Here is a 19,388-nt window from a genome sequence, read left to right as displayed (position 1 = left end):
ATTTGTCGTCCGCTCTCGCTGATTTCTGTACTTTGCTTTGAAATGTCTTTAGTTTTCCTGTGCTATTAAATGTTGTACTTTTACGTTTTGTCGAGCACATTGCGTTATCTTGTGCAGGGAAATGCGCTATTTCCACAAAGTTGCTTTGCCTTACCTTGAACTGAAATTGTTGAACCGTTTTGGCCTTAACTATGTTCAATTTTGGGGAGAACATTCAGACAAGTGTCTACTCGCTGTGGCACAACTTCAACAAACCCAAATGAACCAAAATATTCCCCGAGTAATCCAGTAGCACTTGTACACAAACCACATTTAGTCACATAGTGTTAAATTCATTGGGGGAAAGAAAAATGGCCTTAAAATGCATGTGAAGGCTTTTGGATACAATTTATGTGGGTGTAGCTATCAGTGTATTCGGGTAAGTGCATTTCGATGGCAAAGTTCCCCCAGCAAGATTACAAATTCAGTTCAAAAGAGACTTTTCATACAAATTAAGCACTTGACGGCTAATGGCGTATTCTAATGAGCAGCCCTGGACACAAGGGCTCACCTTGCGAGGATTCCATTTCATCACGTGCGCGCACACAAATTGTTTTACTTATGAATATTAATGCGCTCTCTAATTTGAGGCTGTTGTTAATGCTTGTCGCTCGGCGCTAGCTGGGCGAATCGGTTCCCGTTCCTGTTTCCAACCATGTATCCCCCCCCCACAGCCCCAATCCCACCCCCGCCCTGACACTAAGCCCTTCGCCTTTGATTCTTAATTGCACCAGTGCAAGCATTTGCAGGAGACGGGGCGCAAAGCTTTAATTAACTCTAATATCGCACATTCAAGTCTCGACTGTCAGACGCATCACACGCGTGCCACTTCTTCCTCTTTTTTTTTTAACACACCAAACATCCTCTCAGAACTCAGTTCCGACTTTGTGATCACCGTTTCACGCATCTCGACGTGAGCCGTGTGTCATATCTGTTGCAGTTCATCTACATCTTACTTTTGCTTTCATGTAGAGTTGCTTGGCCCAAAATAAAATTTAAAAAATAAATAAAATTGAGGGGGAAAAAAGGCATTTTTAAAACAAAGATGTGCGTCAGCAAAAGAGGATTGGAAGTAAACTACAGAACGGAATTTTAGGAGAAATTGCGTGCGAATGCTGAAGAGCAATTAGGTAAACTGTGGAATGCTGGCTGAAAGTTGAAATGGTTTGGGTCAAGAAATGTGAAAGGAGGATGTCAAGATGTAAAATAATGGTTACATTTGTGAAATGAATAGTGGAAAGTGTGAATTGTGAGGAATATAAGGGATTAAAATGGAGTGTTGAAAAGAGCTCCCCGAGATGTGAATAATTTAAATTTGTAGTGCAAAATACTTGAATTGACTGTCTTGGATGAGATTTTGGTGTGTAAAACATGTGGAATTCTGCGGAAAAGCAGGAATTTTCAAGACATGAGGAAAGTCGTTCTTCACTTCCGGAATGGTTTGGAATCTATTCAAATTTGAAGGGTTTAAAATTGGCTGAGAAATGGGGAGGCGAGAAAAAGTGGGCGGAGTAAAATATTAAAAATGTTAAAAAAAGGGGGGGTGTACAATAACTTGCCTGTATGTGCCGCATATGTGTGAATACTCTTCAGCTTTCGCGCCATAATTCCGCCTCATGCACACGCGCACACAGAGGCTAATCTTCAAAGGCTTTTTTGGACACCAAAGTTTAAAGTTGCTACAGCGCGCCTTCCTTTCCAAGCTAAAAATGCGAAAAGCGAGGAGGCCGCACATTCAGGTGCGGCACAATCGCCGCGCAGATATTAGTACAGAGTAATGTTTAATTAAAGCACGTCAGAGGTGTGATAAGGCCGCACTATAGTTTATAAGCCTTGGCCGCCATAAGCTAGCGCCGCAGCTAATCCTCTTTCATATAGCGCTACTGCGTCGGCACGGCTCAAACTTGCGCTCTCTCTCCTTTTTTTTTTCTTTCTCCGCAGCATTTATAAAATTAGCAAAGAAATTAACTGTCTGCAAGTGTGGCAAATTGGATTTTGCAAGTGGTGGCTATGTGTGTGTGTGTGTGTGTGTGTGTGTGTGTGTGCCTGTCTAAGAAGAATGTGTGTGATAGAGCATAGCCAGGCTGCCACCTACAGTACAAAATGGAGCCTGCTCAACACGTGTGGCTTCCTTAATTAACAAGACCCCCCCCCCCCCCTTAGTCTTCCCACATCCCTCTCTGTCTTCTTCCCCTGCTAATGTCGTTACAGAAAATTTGTTAAAATCCATTATTGAAATTATTAATGAAATAATTTCAATTTGGCTGGGAGACTGTGGAAGGATTACACGTGTGTCTAATATGCACATAATGCACCAGGAATGATTTCGACAGCCCACGACCTACTTTTGACCTCGCGCCACCTGATTGGCTGCATTTTTTGGGGTAAAAGATTAATGATTCATTCAGGTAGCGCAGAGTGACAAGCTATTATCAAAAGCTAGACGTGAAAGAATAAATATAGGATGCCGGGTAGGTGTGTGTGTGTGTAATATGAGTAAGTGACAGCAAACTAATAATGTGTGAATAATCAAGACAACAATATGGCTTCCAAAATTGGATGTCTTTTACATTGCAGTCAAAAAAAGAATACAAACAAGAGCACCAAGGGAGTCCACACCTCAGCCGATGTAAAGGTTTTTACAAAATTGTTCATGCTGCATTGTCGCAGTAATCCTGCCAGAGCGGCGTGCACACATGCCGGTCATCGGGGCTAATTTTAGCTTTTTTTTTTTTTTTTACACTACCAATCAAAGTCAGAAAAGGCACAATTGTGGAATGTCCCGGAATAATTATCCTGAGCGATTATCTTGCCGTGTGGTGGGAGTGATTTTTCCTCCCCTACATGCTTGGAAATCAGTCAGAGGCAGCAAGTGCTAAAGTGGAACTCAACAGCAACATATTTTTTTTGCAAGAATATTGAACATGATGGCATCCGACACGTAACCATCAAGCCGTAGTTGCGGGAATAATTCGCTACGATAGTTAGCGTAACTGCGGGCATAACTAGCTTCAATAGCTAGCATAACTACAAACTACCTGATTGTCTGACATGAGAGCATATCATAACATCAGCCCATAGTTAGGCTACGAATACTAGCATAGCTGCTGGCAGAACGAGCAGTCATAGCTAGCATAACTAGCTGAACTATGAGTTGGTACATTATTTCTGACGTGACACCATCATGTCATCAATCCCAAAAATAGGTTGCGATACCTAGCATAACTGCTAGCATATCTCTACCTGTCATAACAAGCATAATTGTGGGTTGACGATTTGTTGGTTTCGTGCCAGAAACGATCACATTAACCTGTAGTTGTTATTGCAGCAAACACGGCTTGTTCACGACTATTTTCTGAGCCGTGGTCATGTGACGCTCGGTGGCCATCTGAGATTGAAAATTAATGAATTCATTTGTTAAATCTTACTCTACAACATATTATAAATCAATCAATTTTCACAAATCTTAAATTCAGCTACAATGAATTTGGTTAAAATGTTAAAATCAGTATCCCACTTTATGCACACGATGACATCAATGTTTCAAACATTTGGAATATTATTCCACCCGTCGCTTACTTCTTCGACCAAATAGTTTTGAAATGGAGGATTTCCTTTTAGGTTTGCCTTTCTTTACTCCTACGGAGAACAAAAAGAAAAACACACACACACAAACAAAAAATACAAACTAAAAATGGGCCATCAAACGCAAAAATAACATTTAAAGATTGTATCAAAAACTATACATGTACCTAAATTTTCCATCATTGCGTTCAGTTGCTCGTCCTCCACCAATTCCCTGAAAATAGGCAAAAAAATTTGCTTTAACGAAACAATAGTTTTTCTTCCTACTGAAAAATTAAATGTCCTCATTGGTGATTCGAAGCTCACAAAGTCGACTGCAAAAAGGAACCTATTTTATGAATTTAAAAACCCTGTTGGAAAATAGCATTTTTTGGGGGGTCCCTCATAACACAACACTAATCCCCCCCCACCTGAGGCGGTCGTCATCCAGGACCTTCACGATGGCGTTCCTGCCGTCCACGATCTCCATCAGATTGCGCAGCAGCATCTTCTCCCGCACTCGCTCCTCGGCCGATTTGACGCCATCTACGGCGCCCAAAAGGACAAAGTCGGCTCACAAAGCGCAAACGTTGGAGCGCCACATCAAGTCTTACCCGGCTTCTCCAGCAGCCTGCGGAGTTCCCGCTCGACGTTCAGCTGCTGCCGCTCCAGCTCCCGAGCCCTCGCTCTAAAACGTCACAAAACATCTCCGTCTGAAGCAACTGATCTGAAGCGCGTTGCTTCCTCTGCCTTCAATTTCGGCTCACAAAGCAAAGCAAAAAACAAACAAAACAAAAAAAAAACTTGACAGCTACTCACGTGTAGACAAGTTCCGACTCTTTCCTGATGAACATTTGTTTCTTTCGGATGAGTTTGAACCAGTCGACCATCAGTGGGTCCATCAGGAGCTCGCCATCGCCCTCTGGAAGCCACCAAAACCTATTGCTCCATGAATCTACATTCATACTTCGAAAGACTGCAGGCTGAATATCAGCCCCCGAAGAACACGGCGATCAGTTTTGCAGTGCTGTTAAAGCAACGTTAGACTTTGATCGATGTCCCGTGCGCATCCACCCAATTTCCCATCAATCTGCGAAACTGCTTTTTGTTTGCTTTTTAACTGGACAAGGGGTGCTACTGAGTGATTTTTTTCCCCCTCCGCTCTAGTCCAACAAACCTCCATGATCATTGAACGTGTTAAATATGGGCCTTCGACTATACTGAGAAGCTAGACAAGACGATGTCTAAGTAACAAAATCCTTCTCATGTTTCCCTTTAACTCTCACTCCCAAAGACGTTTTTAAACGTCTTTTCAGACTTGGTCCGGAATTGGTTTGTACTGAATGAGTTAAATGCCACTGTCTTTTTTTCCTCCATCCAAGCAGGGAGGAGGAGACGAGGGCACACCTTCCTCGCAACGGCGAAGCTTCCTCTCCAGCTCCACCCCTTCCTTCTCCAGCAGCGCCAGGTTCGTCTCGATGTCGTCCAGCTCGCTCTCAATCCGCTCCGCCGGGATGTGATAAGTCGTGCGCTGATATAAAAACAAAGCTCATTCAAGTCCTTTCATAGTTTGAGGAAAAAAAAAAAGAGACTGACTTGATAAGTTAAATGAAAAAAAAATTCACATTTTCACTGTTAATTAATCTCTTAAGAGACTTAATGGAGGGAACTTACGGAGGGTGACCTCATTTCAGCGCCGGAGGCGTTGGTGGGCGACAAATACGTTCCCTTTTTAGCGCCTAAGAGGTAGATGAAATAGGATTTAGACGGCAGCTTTTGTCACATCTGACTCTACCTGACGTGGTTTCTGCCAAAAGCCACATTTCATCAACGACGACGGCGGTTAAGGCACGCGCGTGTTCAAAGTGACGCGGCGTACCTGATGGGACGTCTCCCTTGGAGGTCGGCGAGCTAATGGACTCCGCAGTTGGCCATCTGGCGGACGATTTGACAGGCGAGCGCCTCCTGGCAGGATCGGCTAGGAAGAAGGAGGAAGGTCTTATTGGTGTGCACTCCTTTTAATTTTCACGGGATTTTCAGCACAAACAAAGGCCTGGAATGTGCCAGGGAAGATTCCAATGCGCTTTTTTATTTTATTTTTTTTAATGATCAACAAAGTGTCATTCTCAACGTATGTTAGGAACTACATCGATTTGAATGAGCAACTCACCAAGATGCACGTAGCCTGCTGGTGAAAAAAAAACAGGATGAGGAGGCGGTCGAGCCACTGGAGTCGCGGGGGGAGTCTTTGAGTTGCCGGTTGGGACGCCGGAGCACGCCGTGGACGTGAAATCATGCTGATGTTCTTTTCTGGCAGATTCTGCGGCTTTTCTGTGCAACGGAAGAAAACAGAGAGGCCTCGGCTTGTCATTTGAAAGTGCTGAGAAGCAACAGTGCAGATAAACGTCACACTGGAGTCATTAGCGGAGGATAGGGATGAGAAGACTTGCTGTTAAGAGGACGATAAGATGGGGGAGGACGTGGGGGGGTGGGGGGGTGGTAGTGCAGTTTAGAGATGCGAGTGAGATTAGACAAGATCAAAAGTGGCGGGTCTAATAAGACACTTAGTGATACTGATAGGCTTTTACCTTAGCGGCTCCGCTCGGGTTTCCACACATTTCGGCTTGGGAGGATCTGGCGGCAAAATGGGACATGCCGGTTGAGCGGAGGCCTTTCTTTGGGCAGTTGAAAATATCATTCCAAAGGATTAGGAAATATCAGGGAAAACGGTTACTACAGTGGACAGCTGATCAGGTTATCAGGTTAAAGGGTGCATGAAAGGCTAAAATATGGAGGAGGGATTCTAAAATTTTCTTGTTTGCTTCACACCCATTGTTGTTGGTTTAATACAGTACACTGGAGTGAATCTTTGATCCATGTATTGTGTAAAATTAAACGTAAAACACAAACATACCAAATTAACTCATTCACTCCCAAAGACGTTTTTAAACGTCTTTTCAGACTTGGTCTAGAATTGGCTGGTACTGAATGAGTTAAGCATCTATTTTACACTTATTTTGTCCACATCTAAAATGATGATGAATCTGATTAAGACGCGAGTGTGTGTGGTCCTATGTGGCTAGCCAGATGCACGAATGAAAAATTGTGCCCCCCCCCCCTCCGCAGCAATCCCTGATTTACATAATCTAATGTTTTAATTATCTGACCACAATTAAATATCTAATCCTAATAAACGACTTCAGCTTGACAGATGCTAAGCGCACTGCAATAATGGTGGTACATGACAGTCATAAAGAAGGTTTTTACTGGCCCCCTGTGGCATTCGGAGAAAGTAGCAAAGCGTTCATTTGTGCGGCATTTATTTAGCCAAGTGGACGTGTAGCCAGTGTCTCTGAGAGCGGAGGCCGCTACTTGACTGGTGAACGCGTCAAACAAAATCAACGTATGACAAATGTTGCCTTGTTTTGTATGAATGAGGGGCAGACGAGGGGTCAGGTTGGATGTCTGACTCCAAAAAAAAAAAAAAAAGGTTTGATGAATTTGCTCACCTATGGGAGCCGTCGACCTCGTGGTGCTACATTTGATCACCTCAGGGCGAAAATTTCTCGCTGGGATTTTACTGCAGTCGACTTTTGGCGGAGTGGAAATTTCACCTGGACTGGACTCTGCTCCAAAGCTGCAGAGTAAAATTCACAATTCAAAGTGCTCAGAAATCTTTTAAAAAGTTGAAATGGGGGCAAAAAATGTCAGAAATCAACGTGTACCGTTTCTCTGCCGAGCGAATCGTAAACAGACGTTTGTTGTTATTGTTGCAGTTTTGCTCGGCCATTTTCTTCCCCGCTTTGCCCGCATCCATGCGCGGCCATTGCGGGAGTGCCACAGGCGCCGGCGGGGGCGCCGCTTGGAGAAAGTTCTGCCGCGCCGCTTGAGTCTTCTGTGCCGAGGTGGTCCAGCATTGAATCGGGGGGACGAGACGGACGGGTTTGGAAGAAGGCGCCGGTTGCATGCTGATGACGCTTTCTAACAAGATGGACGGCGACTTGAGCCAAGCCTCGGTGGGAGGTTTGGAAGTCTTGTCGGGGTGTATGCGGCAAACAAATGTGTCGGGATTCTTTCCGGGTTTGTAGCCTCCCGCGTGCAGCGTACCCGAACACTCGCAACATCTGGAATGATAAAGGCAATATTTATTATTATTATTTATTTTTTATAATGCCGTGTTTAGACTAGTGGGCCCGCATTTAACATATTGTCAAGAATTTGTTTAATTTTTATTTATTTTTTTTACTTGACTTGCCCTTTAATCTTAATGGATCGTACATTTTAATTGAATTATTTAAATACTTTTATTCTATTGATTCCGGTTAATATTCAAATTGTGCAGAATGTTACAACAGCATTAATTTTGGAATATTACTGCCGTCTCTAATGGACATTTAAGACTACTATGCTCCTGTATGTTAAACGATGACCATGAAGGTGATTCTTGATGAGATTTTTTTTTTCTGGTGGTATTTAGTTTGAAAAGTTTCTTACATGAAACAGCTCCTGTGAAAGAGCTTGCCGTCCACAAAGTGTCGTTGGACCAGGTGAACGTGACTCTTGCAAGCCACGCATTTGCTGTTGAGGGATCCACTTTTGCTGGTGTCCAGCTTCTGGAAAGAAAATTTTATAATAACAACTGGAGGAGACGCTCAGGTGTACCCAATGAAGTAACCCCCCACCTGAGCGGCAGCTTTGGCCAATTTGGGAGATGTCCGGCCGGGAACAGGGGGAGGAGCCTGATTCTTGATGGCGGTTTTGGTTGGCGAGGCTTTGGGATGCAGTGGGAGATTTTTCTTCTCTGACGGGGACTCCTTGGAGCTCTGCGCCGAATGTTTCACTCCTACCGAAGCGGAAGAAAAAAAAAAGTTTGACGCAATATGGATTGTTTGGATGAATATTTGAATTAATAATAATTTTAGAAGTCAAAACATTTCAAAACAACAGAGGCATAAAAAACATTTGTAATTGCTTTTAAAAAATCCATTCTATCTTATTTTTGAGACCAATTTAAAAATAAAATGAACCAAATAGCTAAAATATTGCACCTGGGATTAAAAAGCCTGAATATGAAATGCAACATTCTCACTGTGTGGTTGTGCTTTGAAGTAGTTGTAATACTGCGAGATGTAGGTGAGAATGCTCAGTCTGTCGGGGATCCTTAAGGCCACCATGTCCTCTGCGTCTAACAGAGCTGGAATCCCCAACTTCTCCTCGGCCACCTGAAAAGCCTTCAGAAGGAAAACACTGACAGTCAGGAGACTCGCGTCACCAGTCCGACAATACAATCGGCTTTAAATAGACCTTGAACGGCTCACTTCCTCGGGGATACAACAGGAAGCAACATGGACATGATTTTTAAATGTGAAGTCTGATTGTGACAAGTGGTTGCTTTTGTCCAAATTGTTTCTTATCTAACAACAGTGCAGGAAAGGCGACCCGTCATGAAATATACAACGGCATCCGTTACCATACTCATGTTTCCTTTACCAGGAGGACTCGATGGGAGCTTGCAGCTTGGCAGCAGGAAGTCAACTTCCGCGAGGTTGTCAGTCATTGACAAGACGGCAAAATGGCTTTAGTCGTGTTCACTTTGGAGGATGGGTCCTAGAGACTTTTTTGTGCGTCCTCATACCATAGACATGTGCAACCAATTTCATGTTGATCAGTGAAACTGGTGACCTGTTTTTTTTTTTTTCTTCTTTCAACGGCATGACTGAGTGAGCTTTGAATGCATATATCTTAGGGTGTTGCCTTCTTGTTAAGTTTTCGGGCATGTCGCGGCCCCCAAATGCAATGAAAGGGGCCCCTGAAAGGAAAGAAGTTCCCTCCAGCTGCCTTTATCTAGCGGGTGCACATTGCTGGAGGCGTGACGTCACACGTCAAATTTTAAAGGGCCGAACAAGATGACGTCTCACCAGCTTGTTGTTGTAAAACACGTCCTCCACGCGGAGAGAGTCGTAATCTCTGTACAAAAACAAAACAAACCCACACAGAAGCATCATTTCACCCCATAATGCAACTTTTTATAACTGTGAGAAACACGGCCATATAAGTTGCGCCACAGAAAAGTGATCCGGAAATTGTTGATTTACTCCAAATATCGTATTTTTGTTCATCTGTCTATCCCGTCGACGTATAATGACAAGCGGAACAATGAAATAGCCTCCCACTAGATGGCAGAAATTACAGAATTAACCAGAGATACACCAATAGGATAGAATGTACAGTAGGTATCAGTCATGACGTAATACAACAAAAACAATACCACGTTGTGTGCGCTCTGCAGTCTGACAGACAACAAATTTGCATCGATGTTGCGACATAAACTTTTAAGTAACAAATCAAATCTGGTAATGAGTGTCCAGTACTTACATGAGGTCGGGTCTGTGTTTGTGGATGAGGGCGCAGAAGGCCAGTCCGCTCCGAAACGACGTCGTCATGTTAGTGATGTTCACGTCCCGGTAGCCGTCACACTGAGACCGGCACCACTGCTCCAGAGCCTGGATAGCAGACATGCTCCCAAAGAGCTCGCTAATGTTTGGAACCAGTGAGCAAAGTAGGAACGAGGTGTAAAAATATCAGGTAGAGGGGGAATGGACGCGGGGTAGGGAGGCGCAGCTGCGTCCTGTTGGTTGACGAGTGAGCCATTGGCTTGGGTTTCTGCGCTAAATGACGCGCAACCGCCGAAGTTGACAGCGCGAACGAATGGAAAAAAAGGTTCTCTCGCATTTGTTCGAAACTCAACCGTGGATATCGGCATACAAATATACAAAAAATGTGGGCCACTGTAAAAGTATGTAGACTGTTGAAATAACTTGAAACAATTGAGCAGCGGATTAGCGTTCTGCGCAAGTGATGCGCAACCGCTGTCTCGTCACAAGTCAATTGCGCAAAATTGTGAAGACTCACCTGTGGAATAGCTAAATAAAGACACAATGGACGTATCGAGTGAGTGGTGAAATATGTCTGGATAACATGCTAGATGTATTGTTGTTGTTTTTTTTTTTTAGTTTTGCTCACTTGCAAAATTTCAAGCAACAGATTTGTTTACTATAAGAAGCATTGTCATCAGCTTGATAGCACACTAGCTGACTAAATTAGATTTGGTCGCTTGGTTTCTGGACTCCGAATATGCTGTTATATTTGTCATTTAAATTAGCATGGTGACAGATTAAACAATACAGTCACGATCAATATAGTACATCCATACTTTCGTTTGACGGAAACGTTTATGTAATTTATTAATTTTTATCTGGGCAGAAAGAGTCAGCTATGTTAATTAGTGTGTTCATATCCTGTAAACACAAGATGGCCACTCTATCATTTTGTGCACATAAATTCTTAATCCTGTGTGCAAATGTTATTATCGCATATGTCCAAGATTTACACTGCAGATTAGGATTTTAAAAAAAGAAAATTGTGCACTTAGGATAACAATGTGTTCACACGATACGGTCTGCAAACATATAGAAGTTTATTTAACCCATATCTGCTGTGTAACATGAGGGGAGCACGTAATAAGTGCCAGTTGAACTTGAGCCTTCGAGAACTTCCCTAAATACTGTCACATGTAAAGTACGTCGTTTATTAATTTAGTTTAAAAAATAATAATACAAATAAGGCTTGCCGAAAATGCCCTCATAAGAGAAGACTCAAAGCCGTACTTGTTTTTCATTTGATCACTTGACGTTCGAGAAGTTTTTGACACCCATTTAGAATAAGTATGTTGCGTTTCATTTTTTTTTTAAACACACGTTCAAATTTGCCGCAGGAACAGAACTGCTCCCATGAACTGAGGACCACCTGTATTGTACTGTCTGCCAATGAGGTCGTCCAGTAGGGTGCAGTATTTTACAACACTAGTTCATGAAGATAACGGTACTGCCACCATCATTTGAACATTGAAAACAGGAATTACTCCCAAGGTATTAATTTAAACCACAGACAAGGTGTGTCAGAAAATTTCCACGACTTGTGTCACAAATTCTTCCCGAGCACTGAACAAAGCTTGTATACGTGCTGGATGACGATACACTCATGGTTGGCAATCTGAGTCGAAAATATATTTTTTGTGACACCAGTCTCCGCGAACATTTCTGACATACATTGTATTACGTTATGATAATGATTGGTTTATTTTTCAAATGATGATGACACACACATTCTCGCCTTGTTAAAGTGAGTTAGCAAGAGAGAATAATACTCTAAAAGAGTCATGTAGCTGCGTTCACATCTGGGCTCCTTAAAGGGCAAATGATTGATTTTGTTCCAACGAGTGGAGGTGCTTTCAACACGTTGTGAGGGATCGTTGCTTGATCACATGACACAACTCAACGTGGTTCTATTTACAGTCAACGTGCACTTGTTTTACTTGAGTATCAAACTCAAGGCCTGGGCCAGCTTCCAAAAGTATCCTTTATATTGAATGCCTACTGAAGACATTCGGGTTTCAGATCTTGGAATAACTGCGTTGAGAGGCCTGCGCCCCACTGACTTCACCAGACTGACGCATTCTTAATTCGAAATGCTTTTCCAGGCCTTCGCTGTGGTCTCTTTCAGTTCTTGTTTGTTTCTCTCTTCATTCTCCTCTTCATGCATGCGTTATTGGGTTATGGTCGGGTGATTTACTTGGCCAGTCTTAAGACTTTCCACTTTTTCCATCTGATGTACTCCTTTGTTTTGGGTCATAAACATGAGCATTTTCTTCCGAAAGGCAGAATTTTTGATACAGCTCTTGAGTGCAGGCCTATCTAATGAATTATTAATGTCCAAATTATGAGAAATGTTTCTCCAGCACTTTGACAGCGTGACGTTTATCTCAGTAATGGTGCTACGGTTAAAAACAGGAAGCAGGAAAATGATCAATCATCACGCACGGCATCCACCTCCGGTGTTTGGACTGACGTAACGCCCGGCGACATGCTGACTGCGCCTTTGAGCTCGGCCTCGTGCTCTCTGGCTTTGGCCCTCAGCTTGGCGATGCTGCTGGAGCGCAGCTGCTCCGAGCTCTGACCCGCCGCCGCAACACCGGCGGCTTTTGTCCACGGGTAGTTGTCGTCGTCTTCCTGAGCTCGCGGCCAGTGCTCACTGTCAGAAGAGTCCACGTGATGTTTTAAATGATGGATTGTTTTATCTGGGACGTCTCCGCATTCCGCTTTGGGATGGGGCCCGGCACGCTTGCCCTGAAGTTTCAGCTGACGCCTCATCTTAGCACGCCGGTTTTGGAACCAAACCTTGAGACACATTCAGAAAATAAAGATGCAGCTCAATAAATTATAATGTAGAGTCATTGAAATGCTGCCAAGTAAATAAAAATATATTACAGTATTTAAATTCCGGAAGTGAAACTCCTATTATACAAAAATATTTAAAAAAATGTTTTACAGATGGCTAATTTCTACTTCCAGTACTATTTTTTTAAATTAATTGTTTCTTGAGTAGCACTGCAATGCCCATATTTTGTTAGCTTCGACTTGTAGCTAATGATAAGAAAAAAAATAAACCCCCACAAGTTTTCTGAACCTATACGCGTTTTATAATTGACACGTAAATGTAAAAACGAAGACATGTATACAATTTACTGTAAAAAAAAAAGTCACAATTCACCCGATGCTTCATTTTCAGGAATAGATAAATATTCAGAAAGTGAAACAAAACTCCACAAAATGTCAACAAACTATTTTCATACTTACCATTAGTTTCCACTCAGCTCAACTTGATTTACGATTCCACAACAGCCGCGGCGGTAACAAAGCGTTTTGCAGAACTAACCCTTTTCACACCGAAATACTACTTTTCCTACCTCTTTTTCATAGTATTTCTTAACCTTAAAAAAAAAAAAAAACACGAGTGTCGTCAAGAGACACTGTAGCTATCAATCCAAGAACACAAAATAAACAAAAAGGGCTGCAGAACTTGAAATGAATCATGTTGCAGCTGCCTGAGCTCCATATTAGTCTTGGCTAGTGTGAGTTAGCAGGTGTGTAATCTTACGCATCAATCTTGATGTGAGCTTCACACTGACAGGATGTCACAACATTAAAAAAAAAAAAGCACATTTGTTGTTTCCCTGCAAGCCATGTTTTCCATAGGCCATTCTTAGTGTAATGGTGTAGTATGAAGAGAAAAATACACAAAGTTTTCATGTAACTTTTTAAGACATTGTGATGATCCTGGAATTTTCTTTGGTTCTAAATACTAAAAAAAAATTGTTCAACAAAAATAAATAGAAATACTGTAGAAACATATACTGATATTTTAACAATTTTAAGATTTGGAGTTTGTACTTTTTTTTGTTGGTTTTTTTGGATGCCAATATTTTCACTTTTACTGAAAATTTAAATCGGCTCTAGATATCGGTGATTGGCCTCTGAAAAAACAAAACGTGTCTATCTGTTGTCATGATAGCAGCTTTACCCCCCCCCCCCCAAAGATTTTTAAAAAATGGTACAATCCTGTTGTAGTTGGACCAGGACATTTTTTTTCCTGCTAAATTCATGAACAAGGAAGTTTTGTGACTCCATACGGATCAGCAAGCAAACAGTCCAGCCGTTTGGGTGAAAATACTGTTTGTTAAAAATAAATAATAAATTAAATACACTGAATGAAAGAGGACCTTGAAAAAGTAATCGCACATTCATTGGCAATAATGCGAAAAAACAACAAACAAAAAATATCATTATGAATTATTATTTTTCAAATCGTTCAGCCCTTAAAACTTAATGATGCCATGACATGTATTAGGAAGCTAACGCAGGCTTACCTGCACTCTGGCTTCAATGAGGTCCAGTCTGAGGGCCAAGGCCTCCCTCATGAACACGTCGGGGTAGTGGGTGCTCTCGAAGGCCTTCTCCAGCTGCTCTAGCTGCCAGCTGCTGTAGTTGGCGCGGGCTCGACGCTGCTTCACTGGCCTCTGTTCGTCTGGGGAGGGGGGGAAAAGGAAAAAAAAATGCACAGAAGCAAATGAATGCCAATGGGCAACAAGGAGCTAATGGCTCTAGACTGGCTAATTAGCATTGCCATCATTAGGTCTGCTTCGGCACGGCTTTATAATTGATTGTTCGTCACGAGCCATTAGCCGGTCTATTGTCAACATTTACACTCGAAGCTCACGTCTTATGACAATTGAGTACAATTTGACATTCACTAGAGCACTGGGACTCAAACTTTTTGGGTTCAGGGAGCACCATAGAGAAGTCCGCCACATGATTGTATTGTATGATGATATGTATTTCTTGATTACGATATTTGGCGGAATAAAATTCTGATAACCGATTAATAAGACGATTTTTCGCCCCTTAAAAAAAAAAGGGGTTAACAACTTTTTTTTTGGTCCCTTAATGCTCACTAAAGACATGAATTACAGACAGGATTTCACTGATGATTCAGTTGGGGAATGGAGGTGTGTGTGTGTGTGGGGGGGGGGGGGTGTTTGTCTGTGATTTGTATAAAAAAAAGTGAAAATCAAAAATTGGAAAGAAAATTGGTAATCTTTGCAGATTTTTAAAGAGCAAATACTGGCCAATTAAATGAATCTGTTATGCCCATTTAAAAGGTAGCACATTTTCCCATCAAAATAATCTTTGTTGCAAATTCATACTTTTAATTAATTTTATTGTAAATTCATGAATTTTTTAGAGGGGAAAAAAAGTAACATCAGAAGTTATTTGAAGTTATTTTCCCAACAAAAGAAATACAAGAATCCCCCCCCATTTTAAAAGAGCCCATTAAATTAATTCATGAACTGTCAAAGCCAATTAAAAGTTTGTATAGTTTGGCATGAAAAGTATTTCAACCCCCCCAGAGATATTAATTTAGAAGGCCCCCAAGCTACTCCGGGACCCCAGGTAGAAAACCATTGCTCCATGAAGCATATACATGGTGGCGGTTGGACTCACCCACGCCATCCACCATCGGACCCATGCCGATGGCCTGTGTGGCCAGCAACAGCGCCTCCTTGCATGGCTCCGGTTGCAGGTAACTCCTCAGCGACTCGTAGCTGATGTAGGGCCCCGCCGGGATGAGGATCTGCCGGGCCGGGAAGGTGGGGAAAAACGGGGCTGCGGGCGAATGGAAAACCGCAGGCAGGAGAGCAGAGACCAGTTGCCCGGGCCCAAACATAGCCGAGGGGATCCAGTTGCGGGCGTGAGTCCTACGCAGAACGCATCCCAGTGGAGGAAGGATCTCGCTGCTGGTTTACCAGCTGGTTCCTTTTGTGTTCAGGGCTCAAGGAAGAGGTAAGGTAAAAGGTAAAAGTGGTTTCAGGTGGTCCCGCCCTCTCGACTCCAATCCCCTTCCCAGTCACATGACCTCCTCTCTCATCAGATCGTCACTCGGCCGGGGCGGGAAGAGACGCTCTTCGTGATCCAACGTGTCGCAACATCTTTTGCCGTCTGAGGTTTCAATCAGTCCCATGGACAGAAATTCAATCGAGAGGCCGTCTGTTCAAACATGAAAAATACTCGCCGGTCTTCTCTCTACAGAGTCGTCAAACGAGATCCGAAAAGGATTCTTCCAGAATAAACAAGCGCCTGCTAACCGACAACTCGGGAGTGACGACACTTTACCAGGAGCAGCTTTGGTGTTGATGTGCAACGACTCATGTCATGTCTACTTTTTAGAAGTCTGAAGCAGGATGCACACTTAGCAGTAATTGGGCCGAATTTGGACATTTTGTTTTTTTACACGTTTGCAATCTAAGGCAGAGAAAGGGCCAATTGTCGGATTTTTCCAAAATATCAGGGATGGGTTGAGTACGGATATGAGTGATCGGTATTGGCTAATCCTGAGGCTGCCGATACCAGCCACCGATACTTAAGACAAAAAAAAAAATCTGACATTGACTGAGTGCTCCTGGGTAGAAGTTGACCCTGTACTACAGCAGTTGGACATATCGGAGAATCGTTATGATCAAAAGTGGTATTGGAACTTGGACCCTGTGGTTATACAAAGAGTGAATACTCATATTTGTGTCTGTCTGAAAAATAGCGGTATCGAACGTCCCAACAAAAGATGGTGCGAAACAAATATTCGGTGGCGTGGATTGGCTTCAAAGTGATTTTTCTTCCCTGATCTGCTCAACATGGCTAACAATCGTCAATGTGAAACAAGTTTCATACTTAAGGTTGCGAATACTTATGAGAGATCAAAACAATAGCCAATGACAGAGTGTGGTACTGATAATCGGGACAAATTGGAGCTTTTTTACCACCTTCGCGAAAAAGGTTATCGAAAAAAAATAATCGTGAGCGATTATTTTGTGCTATGTTGAGTGATTTTTATTTTCTCTTCCAGTTCTCCTTAGAAAACGTACAACAGTCATAAATGTGCTTCAATAGTTATTTCTTTTCCACGATCTGCTCCGATCATCGTACATGTTAAACCTGGTGAATATTTCCATTTATAAACCCTTCTGCTCGACAAGGTTTTGCCAACCGGTTTTATCAACAAAGACAGCAAGCTAGTAGTCAGTGTGAAAGGGGGCATGGATGCGATGTAACGATTCCATGAAAAACGCCTGGTCTGTGGACACCGGCGATCAAAGTTTAGCGTTGAATTCCTGTCATCCGCAGTGCGTGACGACTGCGGCGGCGACATGTTGTCATTAACGAATGTTACCGAACACGCTTCAAGCCCCCCTTCAACACATTTGCTACAGATTATTAACACTCCGCTTACGCGAACGCGCCAGCTGCGGACTCCGCGTTGACGGATCGCAGACGAGACGATTTGCCGCCGCGAATTAAAACGCAGGTGTGCGTCGATTTAATCTCATCGTCCGGAAACTACGAAAACACCGGCCTGTCAGCGTTTCATCGACGGCAACGTTCGGGTTAGCTTTGATCAGCCCGATGGGTCGGCAAAAAGAAACGAGCAGTCAGAGCGCGGGGATGAGTCACAAGGTGGTCATTCCTCGGCCCCTCACCTGTGGCCCTTTCATCTGCACCTGTTCAAACACTGATTTAACGCCTTGGCGGAGGCGGATTAGGCTTTCCGCAATGCTCTCACTCCACTCTCAAGGATTAACTGCACCGTAGCTAAGGTAGACCCCCCCGCCCCCGATTGGTTTTTCAACAGTAATTTGACACAAGATGGCCCAGTTAGCGAGTTTTAAATTGCCAACCAGCCACAGTTTCCAACCAATCTTTCTCAAATGCACGAGGAATTGTTGGATCGTGCCCTTACTGATTAAGGCAAATGCTGTTTACGTGTAATTTGTCAATTGTGATGTACAATCTGTTAATAAAGTCTCCGCCGCCGCCCCCCAAGAAAACACACAATAATGGACAGCAAGGCTTCTAAAGAATCATCCAATCAATACTAACGCATTATCTGTGCTATAGCCTGTCTGTCTTTTTAGCATTCAAATGTGTGCAAACGGCAGTGAGCTGTGCAGTGTGTGTGTGTGTGTTTGCACAGCGATTCAACATTTGTCAAATGAATTACAGCCAAATGAAGGCAGTCAGCCTCAGTCGGATGAGTATGAAAATGTGACATGTCATTAACAGCGGCCGGCTTCACTTAGGCTCTCATTAGACGTTGATCTTATCCATCCCGAAAATTATATTCCATTGACGATTCTTAATTGATGATTACCATTCATCGCCGCACGACATTTAGCACAACTGCCGCTTTTTAAAACATTTTTATTTTTAACGGCTCAAATGGGTCGGGAGAGCAAATCGTAATGTTGGCAAAGTTCTTCATGTCAGATCGTATCGCGTCACGGCTCGGGTGTCACGCGTTTGTTGATCCACGTCACTGCTAAGAGACGGAGGTGTCAAAATCTTGCTATCATTTAGATGTGCAAAAAAAAATGAGTCGAGAAATAATTTGTATTGCGAACAAACTAACGCGGACGCATCAGGTTTTCTTTCGGTTGGTTCAACACCGGATATTAGTTTATCTGACATACAAAATAAAATTGTAGAACTGCGTAGTTTTTTTTAAAGCATTAACATAATTTCACCACTATCTCACCTTTTCAATCACTTCTTAAATTGACATAATGCATGAAAAATGTAATTGTCAATGTCCACTGGCATCCATCTATGTCCTAACTATTTTTTTTGTAAAAGCACAGCTATAGAAGAAAAAACAAGTTGTTTTTTTTTGTTTTGTGCGTAAATGTTAAGCAACTGTATTTTCACTTATTTCCGGTCTATGTATGGCAGTTAAATTATTTGACTTACTACTCATAATTTACAGAAATGAGCATATCTTGAATGTCCAGTGAAAAGCACATAAGTCCTAATTTTACGTTTTATATGCAGAACTGGACAAAAATGTGGCTTTTTAATGGGGTGGGTTACATTTTTTCCTCTTGCCATTTTTTTTTTTTGCTTTTTGGCAGGAAAATGTAATACTTTCAATGTCTTTTATCATAAACAACAAAAATGACACATTTTTGTGAGGATAAAAATGGAAAACAATGAATGCCCATCTTTGAACAATGAGGATGTTTACAGTGAGAAATCTATAAAATTGCAATCACATGTATTTTGCAATGTTGAAACCCCAACGAAAATGAAAAGAATGCTTCTATTAATAATGAAAATGTGAATTAGCCTACACCCTCCCCCATGGTTTAGCAGTTTTTTTGTTTGAGTATATTGTCACCATGCAACACAACTAATCGAAGAAAATAGCCAGTGGCAGTCCTCGCTCGACTAGCGTCCTTTGGCCACTCTGCTCCACCTTAAACTATCGTTGTTATTAAACCTGCACACCTTTTGCTCTGTTTGCCTCTTTCTCCACATTATCTTTCAGAATTGAGCACCTGA

The 19,388-nt window shown here is 42.5% G+C and overlaps 2 protein-coding genes across 13 annotated transcripts in view; both read right to left on the bottom strand.

Moving 5' to 3' along the window:
* micall2a (mical-like 2a) overlaps positions 1 to 10,292 on the bottom strand; it is an 89,435-nt gene extending 79,143 nt beyond the window's left edge. For 2 of the 12 annotated variants that reach the window (XR_007959488.1, XR_007959489.1), the window contains exons 1-16: positions 9,979 to 10,291; positions 9,522 to 9,570; positions 8,693 to 8,834; positions 8,286 to 8,446; positions 8,098 to 8,216; positions 7,329 to 7,727; positions 7,113 to 7,240; positions 6,192 to 6,237; positions 5,774 to 5,934; positions 5,483 to 5,581; positions 5,278 to 5,342; positions 5,011 to 5,163; positions 4,423 to 4,586; positions 4,218 to 4,291; positions 4,035 to 4,149; positions 3,792 to 3,838 (exon numbers count right to left, since the gene is read on the bottom strand). Coding sequence is in view for 2 of the 12 variants with exons in the window: in XM_052048995.1 (XP_051904955.1) it covers positions 3,599 to 3,678; positions 3,792 to 3,838; positions 4,035 to 4,149; positions 4,218 to 4,291; positions 4,423 to 4,586; positions 5,011 to 5,163; positions 5,278 to 5,342; positions 5,483 to 5,581; positions 5,774 to 5,934; positions 6,192 to 6,237; positions 7,113 to 7,240; positions 7,329 to 7,727; positions 8,098 to 8,216; positions 8,286 to 8,446; positions 8,693 to 8,834; positions 9,522 to 9,570; positions 9,979 to 10,121 (2,145 nt within the window). In the remaining 10 variants the exon portion in view is untranslated. Of the gene's footprint in view, positions 1 to 868; positions 3,679 to 3,791; positions 3,839 to 4,034; positions 4,150 to 4,217; positions 4,292 to 4,422; positions 4,587 to 5,010; positions 5,164 to 5,277; positions 5,343 to 5,482; positions 5,582 to 5,773; positions 5,935 to 6,191; positions 6,238 to 7,112; positions 7,241 to 7,328; positions 7,728 to 8,097; positions 8,217 to 8,285; positions 8,447 to 8,692; positions 8,835 to 9,073; positions 9,491 to 9,521; positions 9,571 to 9,978 lie in introns of those variants that run through there. The other 10 variants (XR_007959494.1, XM_052048995.1, XM_052048996.1 and 7 more) reach the window with 10 other exon arrangements.
* Positions 10,293 to 11,060: 768 nt separating this feature from the next.
* si:dkey-43p13.5 (paired mesoderm homeobox protein 2) lies at positions 11,061 to 16,836 on the bottom strand. The gene is made up of 3 exons (XM_052049024.1): positions 15,504 to 16,836; positions 14,369 to 14,526; positions 11,061 to 12,839 (listed from the first exon to the last, which is right to left on the bottom strand). Exons 1-3 carry the CDS (start codon positions 15,724 to 15,726, stop codon positions 12,468 to 12,470), a joined length of 753 nt encoding a protein of 250 aa, XP_051904984.1. The 5' UTR covers positions 15,727 to 16,836; the 3' UTR covers positions 11,061 to 12,467.
* Positions 16,837 to 19,388: the final 2,552 nt, after the last annotated feature.

The sequence above is a fragment of the Hippocampus zosterae genome, chromosome 17 (genome assembly GCF_025434085.1).
Source record: "Hippocampus zosterae strain Florida chromosome 17, ASM2543408v3, whole genome shotgun sequence".
NCBI classification, from domain to species: domain Eukaryota; kingdom Metazoa; phylum Chordata; class Actinopteri; order Syngnathiformes; family Syngnathidae; genus Hippocampus; species Hippocampus zosterae.
The sequence above is the reverse complement of the archived record's forward strand: the minus strand, read 5'-3'. Positions and strand labels throughout refer to the sequence as shown.

Bases quoted from the DNA above. Each gene is read 5' to 3' on its own strand.
- si:dkey-43p13.5 (XM_052049024.1), bottom strand. From the start codon at position 15,726: ATGTTTGGGCCCGGGCAACTGGTCTCTGCTCTCCTGCCTGCGGTTTTC. The intron at 14,527-15,503 runs GTGAGTCCAACC...CCCCCTCCCCAG, and splicing joins TCCGATGGTGGATGGCGTGG to ACGAACAGAGGCCAGTGAAG. The intron at 12,840-14,368 runs GTAAGCCTGCGT...ATGTGTCTCAAG, and splicing joins TCATTGAAGCCAGAGTGCAG to GTTTGGTTCCAAAACCGGCG.